General features: G+C 37.8%; 1 protein-coding gene and 1 long non-coding RNA gene across 2 annotated transcripts; one reads left to right on the top strand and one right to left on the bottom strand.

The window, feature by feature from the left end:
• Window positions 1-2,237: 2,237 nt before the first annotated feature.
• On the bottom strand, window positions 2,238-4,837 carry LOC110790646 (uncharacterized). The gene is made up of 3 exons (XM_056841653.1): window positions 4,340-4,837; window positions 3,339-4,277; window positions 2,238-2,465 (listed from the first exon to the last, which is right to left on the bottom strand). Exons 1-3 carry the CDS (start codon window positions 4,835-4,837, stop codon window positions 2,238-2,240), a joined length of 1,665 nt encoding a protein of 554 aa, XP_056697631.1.
• Window positions 4,838-7,387: 2,550 nt separating this feature from the next.
• LOC130460065 (uncharacterized) lies at window positions 7,388-10,066 on the top strand. Its single transcript, XR_008919936.1, has 5 exons — window positions 7,388-7,519; window positions 7,626-7,682; window positions 7,823-7,913; window positions 8,228-8,304; window positions 10,013-10,066. It is a non-coding gene; the product is annotated as an uncharacterized lncRNA (long non-coding RNA).
• Window positions 10,067-11,875: the final 1,809 nt, after the last annotated feature.

The raw sequence follows: 11,875 nt of genomic DNA on the forward strand, positions 1-11,875 counted from the left end.
CAACACAATACACAAGTCTTGCACCACCAACTGCTTCTTGTTGGTTGTTTCTTCAGGCTGGTCTGAAGTCGCCTCTTGTGTTTTCTTGATTCATGTACTGTAGACCAATTGAACATGTGGCCTGTTAGTACAGTCCAACACACAGTGACAAGAGCTAAATTAAAAAAGCTAGATGTTGTGCCAATTTAACTTGTTTAGTTCATACCTCTAACCATTGCTAGATTTCGTCATCAACAAGTATTCCTTCCGTGTGATCTGAACGCATGTAATTTGTGTCATTATCCACATTGTTTGTCACTTCAGTTTCGGGATTGGTGAATGGAGGTGTATCATCAAAAGCATCATACTCATCCTCATCCTCAACATCACCGACACCGAGGATGTTTCTCTTTCCCGGTACAACAATATACCACTTCTTATCGGCAGGGTCGGTTATATAAAATATTTGCTTAGCTTGTCATACAAGTATATATGGCTCTTCAGTCTCACGCAAACGACCCAGGTCTACAAGAGTGAACCCATAAGGATCATCCCTTTTTACACACCTCTTATTATTATCAGCCCACTTGCACCAAAACAGACCAACAGTCAATTTTGTTCCGTACTTAAGCTCCCATATATCTTGGACTCGCCCATAGTAAGACAAATCGGCATCAACCGAAGATCCATCCTTAGCACTAGCATACTCTCTTGATGACGCCACAAGGGAGACACCACTATTTTGCACTGACAAGGACTTCTGATCTTGGCGCTCGGTCCAAAATGTGTATCCATTGACATCATAACCCTAATATGACTGCACGGCTTCCCGAGGACCAAGAGCTAGATACTGAACAGTTTCACAAACAGTATTACCAGCTACCTCTAGTTTACCCATCACCTTATCTTGGAACCATTTAATGAACTCTCTATTATACAATTGCGTCAATTCTCTTTCCCCTTTGGAAGGGTATTCATTAGCCAATTCCTGCTTATGCATCACCAAATATGGGTGGACGGCTAGAATATGATGCAACACATATAAGTGAGCTTGAAATAGCTTATGCGTAGGAGGTGAGATCAATTTTGACCCAATTGTACCCTTGCCTTCTAGTCTTCCCTCATGCCGAGATGTAGGCAGTCCAATCGGTTCAGGTTTTGCTAAATACGCGGCCACAAAATTTCCAACTTCTTCACCCACGTTGCCTTGAATCATACTACCTTCTGGTTGCGCAGGATTCCTCACTTTATCTTGTAAAACACCCATGTGTCTCTCAAAAGGATAACACCACCTCAAGAACACTGGACCGCACAACTTAATTTCTCGAACAAGATGGCAAATTAAATGAACCATTATGTCAAAGAATGAAGGTGGAAAATATATCTCAAATTCTCATAATGTTTGGATTACTTTGTTCTGAAGTTCATCGAGTGTTGACGGATCAAGCACTTTGCTACATATCGTATTGAAAAATGAACAAAGACTAGTAATACTATGTCTCACATGCTTTGGAAATATCCCACGAATTGCAATGGGTAAGAAAGTTTGCATCATGACATGACAATCATGAGATTGCATACTTGCATGTCAACTTCAACTCGCCATTTAAAGACACAAATCTTTTCATATTCGATGAGTACCCCGAGGGAGCCTTAATTCCATACAAGCACTCACAAAATAACCGCTTTTCTAATTTGGACAATGTGTAACAAGCCGGAGGCAAGTAATGGGTTTTCTTCTTCCCTTTGTCGTTGCCCTTTTCTTTGCCTTTGCCTTTTCCTTTTGTCTTGGCTCCCCCTATTTCTATTTCCTTCGTTCTATTATTTCCCGAAGTCTGAGGCCACAGCTCTGGACGAAGCCCCTTACTTTTAACGGTTTTTCATGAAATGCCCCCGAGGTTTCACGAAATGCATCAAATACACCCGCGCGTTTCAAAATACATAATATACCCCTATTTAAACTTATTTGCACCAAATGCCCCTAGAATTAACGGAAGTCTAACTCCGTTAACATTAACTCTTAATTAATCTAACTAATCCTAATTAAACCATAATTAAATACCGATTAGTCTAATTATTCCTAATTAACACCTAATGAACCTTAATCAACTCTAACTCCCCTCTCTCCTCTCACTCTCCTCTATCCTCTCAATCTCACGCCTTTTTCTGGGTATTAAAATAGTGAACCCAACCACAATATTTCCTTCTTCAAACCATCTTCATCAAACATCAATTGCTAACTCATATAGATATGTACTTCATGATATATGTTGGTTACTTGAGTAGCTTGGGACGGTGACGAAATCGGGAGGTTCAGGAGCGAATTTTTTAGGATGTGGCGGCTGAGGGTTGGTTTCAGGCTTTAAGGGCGGAGGGGTGGTTTCAGGCTTTGAGGGCGGCGGAAGAGGAGAGACAGTGTTGAAAGCGGAGGTGGTGTTGATGGGTGATTGGACCTCCATTGCTGGTGGTGGTTGTATTTGTGCTTGCTGCTCTCGTGAATGAAAAGTCAAGTTGACAGACATTGATTTGGCTGCCCTCGATTCCAATCGCTGCTATTCTACTCTCCTATTTGCTGCTACTGCTGCTATATATCTCTTCCTGCAGAAGAACTCAACCCCAAGAACGAAAATAAGAAAACAAAATCGAAAAAGAAATTAAAATTTGAAGACGAAATTCATTCTAATCAACGAATTGTTTCTGATTCTCTAATCTAATTCTAACTACCCTGCGCTATTCTCTTTCCTAGCTGTTATTCTACCTCGAACAATACAAATTAGAACTTCGTTCTAGAATTTGTTCTTCAGCATTTATGTTCTTCTTTTTGGTTCGAGGGAGCAGCTGCGATTAGAGGAGATAGAGAATAGCGCAGCAGGAATTGTTTTATTTTTTTCAGATTTTGATTTTTGTTGGTTTTCCTATTTTAGATTTTCCAGCTGGGTTCTTCGTGAGTATATAATAGCAGCAACAACAACAACAAAGGGCGAAAAACAGCAGAATTTGGATAAATTAGAGAGAGATTAGAGCCACTAGAATGACAATTTGTAGTTTAGATTTTCGATTTTAGGTATTAAACTCTCAAATTTTCATATTCTCTTCTTCAACTTTTTGGGTTTTGTTCTTGAATTTTCAGATTTATTGTTCTTCAATTTTGGGCTTCAAATTCAATTGTATTTGTTAGCTAGAGTTAATTAGAGGCAATTAGAGGTTAATACTAACGGAGTTAACGACCGTTAGCCATTAAAGATATTCAAGGGCATTTGGTGCATTTTTTTAAGAAATAGGGGTATATTATGTATTTTGAAACGCGCAGGTGTATTTGGTGCATTTCGTGAAACCTCAGGGGCATTTCATAAAAAAACCGTACTTTTAAAGTATTCTCCCACTCCCTTGGTATCCTTTGTCTTGCCTGGAATATTCATAAGTGTCCCAAGAATTGCTTCACAAACATTTTTCTCGATACGCATGACGTCAAGACAATGCCTAACCGGTAGATCTTTCCAATATGGAAGTTTCCAGAACACAGACTCTTTTTTCCATAATCCAGTTGTACCCTTGTCTTTCACTGACTTGCCGAAGACCGTTTCAACACCCTTGACCCGCTCATAAACTTCCTTACCAGTCATCGCTCTACGGGCGACATCCATCTCAACATTCCCATCGAATGCTGTCTTCATCTTACGATAGGGATGATCACGTCTAAGAAGCCTTCGCGTTCGCAAGAATACATATTTGTGACATTCAGAAATATATTTGGATTGTGTATCCTCTTCACAAGTTGGGCATGCTTTCATTCCTTTGTTCTTGTAGCCGGATAAGTTACCATAAGCAGGGAAGTCATTGTTGGTGCAGAAAAGCATTGCACGCAATCTAAACGTCTCATTTGCATGTGCATCAAATACGGAAACCCCTTCATCCCACATCTTTCTCAAATCATCAAAGAGAGGTTCAAGGTAGACATCTATGTCGTTTCCCGGTTGTTTAGGCCCCGATATAAGAAGCGACAACATGATGTACTTGCGTTTCATACACAACCAAGGAGGTAAATTATATATGACTAAAAGTACTGGCCATGTAATATGTTGGGAGCTAAGAGTGCCAAATGGATTCATCCCATCCGTACATAACCCAAGCCTCAAATTCCGAGGTTCCTTACCAAAAGTGTCATGAAGCTTGTCAATAGTCTTCCACTGGGGAGAATCAGCAGGATGCCTAAGCAAACCATCTCTCTTCCTTCGATCAGGATCTGCATGCCACCTCAAATTCCTTGCATCTTTTTTATCGAAAACAAGCGCTTGAATCTTGGTATTATGGGAAGATACCACAACACCTTAGCTGGGTACATATTCTTACCCTCGCTTACCCCTTTGCGTTTGTAATGTAACACTCCGCACCGTGGACACTTATCCAAATTCTCATACTGCTTATGATATAGCAGACAATCATTTGGACAAGCATGTATCTTCTTGTACTCTAAACCAAAGGGACACATGAGCTTCTTGGCATAATAGTTCGACCTGGGAAGTTCATTTCCAGCCGGTAACATATCACTTAGCGCCACCAACAACTCAGTGAAACTAATGTCAGTCCATCCTCCGCTTGTCTTGATATTGTAGAGTGTGCAAACAGCGGAAAGCTTGTTATACTTTGTACAACCCGGATACAATGGCGTTTCAGCCGCCTTAGACAAGCACTCAAAAACACGATCGCGAATTTCATCCTCGACCTCGTGCAACATGTCCTCGACACGATCATTATCATCATCAATATTATTTTCAACGTCATCGTCATCCTCATCCTCAAAACATGCAATCGGCTTCCCCTTCCGCATAGATAGCTTCTTCTTGTTCATGCACAACATTCATACTAGAATTACCTACGTACACTCCACTCTCACCATGATAAACCCATACATGGTAATTAGGTCTAAACCCACGCATAAATACATGATCTCTAACCACCAAAACATTATTGACCGTGTTCACATTCTCACAATCGGCACAAGGACAATAAAACTCTTTGACCCCCGTACTAGCTTGATGTTGTAAAGCACTCATACAGAACTCCGAAACCCCATGCATGAAATCCTTTGTGTCACGTCTACCATACATCCAACTACGATCCATCTCCCGGAACTTCTAAACAAACCAAAACCCCCGTTTAATTGGCATAGAAAAGTAAAAACTCTACCACTTTAGCATATGCATACAGAAGTTGATTTATCGAATGAATTCATGCTTCCAAAGGTCCTTATCACTCCAACCTAACCCATCCCCACTAGTGAATGCATGTCAACTATTCAATTCGAAGGAAAATCCGGCAGCATTTCCCTACTGTTCACCAAGTACACGATGTAGGTAAGTTATTACCTACATATGTACTTAGAGAACAAAATAGGGAAACGACGAGCCAGTATATTCCTTATAATCAAAGAGAAGACATACATTCACTTCCTAAGTGAGATCAGACCACTAGTAGAAAAAACCCCTGTCGCAGCCCCCTTGTCGCAGCGTACATGTATTAATACGCTTCAACAACTAGTAAGTCAACGCGGGTCAAACTCTTTAAAGGGTTATTGCAGCGTACAAATTAATTGCCCCCTTCAAAAGAGTTTTTTGCAGCGTACATAATAAAGGCCCCCTGCAATAGCCCTTTTATTTTGCAGCGTACATGGTAAAAGCCCCCTGTAATAGCCTATTGTAATCTTTTTCGCTGCAACTTAATTAATTCATACCATACATTTCTATCTCAAACTTGAAGACCCAAAAAATTCATATCCCGCGGGCGCTCAGTACTCCCTTCTTCTTCCCTAATATTTCCCCGCGTCTTGCCCGTCGCCGGTGGTTCTCCCAGTCGCCGTCGACCCGTCGTCGTCGCCCGTAGTCGGTGGTACTCAAGCAAGGGTCTATTTCCTTGCCTCCTCACCGGTGGTTCCTGCTCGAAAAACCACCGTAGAAGTTATTCCTGCTCCGAAAGCCACAGGTGAAGTCATTCCCTGCTCGAAAAACTTAGCTACTTTGCTCGGCCGGTTTGCGAAATCTGTTCTCCGTCAATCCTCGCCGCGGCAAGTAACTTTCTTCCCTGTCCCTCTTGATTTGCGTTTTCAGAATTAGGGTTTGTTCAAAATTTTTTTTTTTTTTTGTGTTGCAAGATTTTCAATTCGTTTATCTTTTGTTGAGTTCTTATTGTCTGATTTTGCTGGTTTAGAAGAGCATAATGTTTGCATTTTTTTTTTAAATTGACTGAGTTTTGATTATTTTCGTTTTCATTGTTGCTGGCTATGAAATGTGTTGATTCCAGGTGCTTTCATTTGATCTATGTCAATATTTTCTTGAAGTTGTGTTTGTCTGGTTTAGGATTGAGTGGAGGTTTTACAGTTAGTTAATTATTTCATTCTACCAGAACTGTGAACTAGTCTACTTTAGTTTTGCATGTGCAATTTACTTAGTAAGATACCTTAATTTACAAAAGGTAGATGATACTTTGATTTATCTTGTTTTGATAGTTATCTTGTACATATTATTTAGTCCTAGCTTATAGAAGGACAATGCACTCGAATTTCCACTTCCTTAGTAGTTAGTAGTATTGACAGGTCAGTTAAATAGTTTTTATTGTTTTATGTTGGGGCTGTGAATCAGTGTTGGTGACTTGGATGATGAAGGAACTTTCAGGCTTGGTTAATTAGGCCTATTCCTAAATAGAAGAAGGATTTCTCAACACTATAACACTTGAGTTAGAGAGTATAACTTCCTTGCATCATGGTTACACAAATTCGAGCTAGTGCTAGCTCAGAATAAGCAAGAGCTCTAAACTAGTCTTCTTGGTGTTTGCAGAAAATGTGAGCAACCTTAAGTTGTAAACCATGGCATCTGAACTTGTTATTTTCTTCAAATGTTTTGTTGTAAACAGGGGAATAGTAAAACAATGGAAATGTTACTAGATAGATGTTATGTACATTGACAACGTACCACAACTGGCAATTATTTTAGCAATATATTGACTTGGTGTTCTAACTCTTGTTATTATTTTCTGTGAGGACGTACTAAACGCATTGCAATTCTGTTATGCAGTTATCCCTTTATGCTTCGAAGCTAATTGATCTCGATGTCATGTCAAAGGTACAGCTTCCCACATTGATTGGCAATAGTCTGATCTTGTGTCACTAATAAGATTTTGCAAAAACTGATAGCACAAGCTGCTCTCTTTGTAAGAACTTGTTACTTTGGTTCAATGCAGAATGATCCGATGGCTGTAGTTTACATGAAGAAGCGAAATGGGACTCTTGAGGAAATTGGTCGTACAGAGGTTATCTTAAACGATTTGAACCCTGTCTGGATTGGGAAAATATCTGTTGCTTACCATTTTGAGACTGTTCAATCACTGGTGTAAGCACCTTCTTTTACACTTTATACAAGCTTCTATGATCATTCACCACAAGGACCTCACACAAATTTAGTTTGATTCATATATTTTCTTCTTCTTTGTCACTATCAGATTTCATGTATTCGATGTTGATACCACACATCACAATGTACCAGTGAAGGTATATTTTCTTTACTTCTTGTTTCTTCCTTCTCTTGTTTTAATTAATGTTTTATGTGACAATCTACCTTTAAATTCTCATTTGATAAATAACTTTATTTGTTCAGACAATCAAGTTATCGGATCAGGATTTTCTTGGAGAAGCTAGCTGTGTGTTATCAGAGGTACTTTAGTTGGAAATGAGAAGTTGTATTTCTGGGTAGTTATCCTTACTTATTTCTCTTTTGTCCTTTCTTGTGTACTTTCGTTGCTTGTGTGGTCTCTGTATGATAGATTATTAACAAATGCAATACTCATTGAACAGCAAACTTCAAACATCAGTTTCAGCCTTAGAAAATATGCACAGAGACAAGACTGGCATCAGCTTTGTTAAGCAACACCATGGTCGTGAAAAGGTGCTTGTGCTCAACAATACTTGAATTTATGGCTGATTTTGAGTTCCTTTTGTAACTTTTAATGATCATATTTCTTGGTGATGATCACTACAGATTCTTAAGGGTCAGTTGTATGTAGATGCATTCCGTGAAAGGCAGTTGGACACCTTTCTTGATTATATTTCTAGTGGTTTTGAGCTCAACTTCATGGTTGCTGTTGATTTTACTGTTATGTAAAGTTTGCTAGCTGATGAAGATAGATGAAATACAAGATGAGTCATTGACAATATTCACACTAATCCTTTGTAATTGTGCTTTATTTTGATTTCGTGCAGCTTCAAATGGAAATCCTAGAAGTCCAGAATCTTTGCACTATATTGACCCCTCTGGCAGATTGAACGCATATCAGCAAGTAAGGCTTAAATGTTGTTATAGTTATGTGTGCTTTCTTATCTAGGCTGAGCATAGATATAGTTGAACTTATAGGCATTTAGAAAAGTATAACCTTTTTTAGTCATCGCCAGATCCATTGCTTCAAAGTGAAGTGTAAAATATGTGTGTCTTGTTTTTTATGTTCTTCCTTCTGTGCCTTGAAATAAGTTTGTCTCAAGTACTGTATAGTTTGGAATCCTTGAATATATATTGTTTTATCTCCTGCATATTATACTTCTATACAGAACCTAAGGACTCATTTTAACCTTATTACATGTTTGATATGCATAATTTTAACGATCTAAAACTCTTTCCAATCTATTTATGCACTTTAGGCTCATTGGGTCGTTATAGGTCATATTTAGGCTAAAAGGAGGCATTTGCGCTCCCAACTTTGAACTAAAGAACCTAAGGACTCATTTTAAACTTATTACATGATTAATATGCTTAGTTTTAAGTTTCTAAGACTTATTCTAATCTACTTATACACATTTAAGACTTGTTTGGTCGTTATAGGACATATTTAGGCTAAAATGACATTTTCGCTCCCAACTATGAACCAAAGAACCTAATGAATCATTTTAAAAATACTAAATGTTTTATATGCTTAGTTTTAACTTTCTAGTACTCATTCCAATCCATTTATGCATTGTGTCATTATAGGTCATATTTAGGCTAAAATGACATTTTCGCTCCCAACTTTAAACTTAAGAACCTAAGGACTCATTTTAAACTTTCTACATGATTCATATGATTAGTTTAACTTTTCAAGACTCAATGCAATCTATTTATGCACATTTGAGACTTGTTTGGCCGTTATAGGTCATATTTAGGCTAAAATGACATTGTTGCTTACAACTTTGAACTAACGAACTTAAGAACTTATTTCAAACTTATTACATGATTCATATGATTAGTTTTAACTTTTCAAGACTCAATCTAATCTATTTATGCACATTTGAGACTTTTTTGGTCGTTTTAGGTCATATTTAGGCTAAAATGAGACATTTTCGCTCCCAACTTTGAACTAACGAACCTAAGAACTCACTTCAAACTTTCTACATGATTCATATGATTATTTTAAACTTTCCATGACTCAATCCAATCTATTTATGCACATTTGAGACTTATTTGGCCATTATAGGTCATATCTAGGCTAAAATGACATTTTCGCTCCCAAATTTGAACTAACGAACCTAAGGACTCACTTCCGCTAATTACATGATTAATATGATTAGTTTTAAGTTTCTAAGACTCAATCCGATCGATTTATGCACATTTGAGACTTGTTTGGTGGTTATAGGTCATATTTAGGATAAAATAAGGCATTTTTGCTCCCAACTTTGAACTAAAGAATCTAAAGACTCATTTTAAACCCTTTACATGATTAATATTCTTAGTTTTAAGTTTCCAAGACCCTTTCCAATCTATTTACGCACATTTAAGGCTCATTGGGTCGTTATAGGTCATATTTAGACTAAAATGACATTTTCGTTCCCAAATGTGAACTAAAGAACTTAATGACTTATTTCAAACTTATTACATGTTTAATATGCTTATTTTTAAAGTTTTCAAATACTCATTTCAATCTATTTATGCACATTTAAGGCTCATTGGGTCGTTATAGTTCATATTTAGACTAAAATGACATTTAATCTAATGCTCCCATCAAATTTTTGTTTTTGAAGGTCTATACTACAGGAATGCGCCTTATGCTAGTGAGGAAATTGATGTGGTTCGTGAGCAATGGGCTAAGTTTTTTACCAGAAAGTATTTATTATTGGTCTGAGCGCGTTTGATCGAGTTGGCTTAGATGTTATAGAACAATATTTTGTATTAAAATGTATGCGTACGTTGAAATTGGAACGTACATATATTTAAATGTATTAGTACGTGCACTTTGGTTTTGGAATATATACAAAACTACAGTTATTGTTTATATATTTGTTATACAGGTTGTGATATTCTATTATTGTTATGACAGGTTTCTATATTTGGTGTAAAGTCCCTAAACAAAATTAGAATTTTCCCGCCAAAAGTGCTTTGTTGCAGCGTACATATATATGTGTACGCTGCAACAAGGGTCTAAATTTTGGCAAATTTTCTGACTTGTTGCAGCGTACAAATAGATGTACGCAGCAACAAGTGGAGTTTTTTGCAGCGTACACTTCTTTGTACGCTGCAACAAGTCACTATTTTTGCCAAAATTTTGACACTTGTTGCAGCGTACATGCATATGTACGCTGCAAAAAAGTACTTTTTGCAGCGAACATTGTACGCTGCAACAAGTTCAGACTTGTTGCAGGCCCCCCAGTTGCAGCATACGATGTACGCTGCAACAGGGGTCTAAAAGCCCGCTGCAATAAGGGTTTTTTCTACTAGTGGACGTCCAAGAACAGTCCCAAACCGGGGACTATTCAAGACTTACTCCTAACGAGTAAGTCTTGAACGGGTATCTAGGCATATAATGATGATGCATTTACTTCTAGACAATAATGTAAACAGTAAACATATATACATAAATGCTCGAAAATAAAGTGTAAAGGGGGAAAACTCACCTGAAAAACAATCAACAATTGAATTTTCTACTGAACAGGGTGGGGAAGCGTCTAGCCTGCACATAAGAGCAAGAATCTATTAGATTACAAAAAGTGAATTGCATGTGTTCTACTGATAATAAACAGATTTTAGGCCGCATACAAATGAGATCAACAAATTAAAAATAAGGAATTGTGTTCTTGTTAATAACAAGATTTAGGCCTTATTTTCATAACTCGTTTGTTTTCTTTGTTTTTATAAAATTTTAAAGTTTAATTGGTTTTATTAGTTTTTAGTTTTCATTATTTATTTCTAATTGTATTTGTACTTCTATTATAATTATTATAATTATTATTATTATTATTATTATTATTATTATTTTTATTATTATTACTATTATTATTATTATTATTATTAATTTTTATTTTAATTTTTATTATTATTATTATATATAATTTTGATTTGTATTATTATTATTATTTTTATGTAATACACCACTGACCACCTCCCACGTACCACCACCACTGACCACCTCCCTCCCACACTCCCACCACCACCTCCCACCACCACCAATACAACTCCCTCCCACTGACCACCTCCCCCCACTCCCACCACCACCGAATCAACCAACGCACTACCACCACAAGAACAAAACCGATCGACAAAGCAATTTCATATTAAATAAGGGTGTAATGTAACTGAATTATGCAATTAAACCATACCTAGGAACATCAACCACCTAATATGGAGAGAATTGAGTGGTGAGTGAAGAGAATTGCCGCCGGTACGTGAGAAGGAGCAGAGGAGGCGCATCGTAGGGCCTTGTCGCCGGTGAACATGAAGCAGAGCCTCAGAGGAGGTCGGTGAAGAGGAGGCGCAGTGCCTCGTCGCCGGTGAAGTGACGCATTCTGTTCGGCCGTGAAGAACGTAACAGCCCTATGTAATTGGAGGCTAGCTGCGAAGAACGACGGTGAGGATGGTTCACGGTGATGGTGGCCAGAGTTTGAGTGCGC

This window comes from Spinacia oleracea, chromosome 4 (genome assembly GCF_020520425.1).
Source record: "Spinacia oleracea cultivar Varoflay chromosome 4, BTI_SOV_V1, whole genome shotgun sequence".
In the NCBI taxonomy this organism is placed as follows: domain Eukaryota; kingdom Viridiplantae; phylum Streptophyta; class Magnoliopsida; order Caryophyllales; family Amaranthaceae; genus Spinacia; species Spinacia oleracea.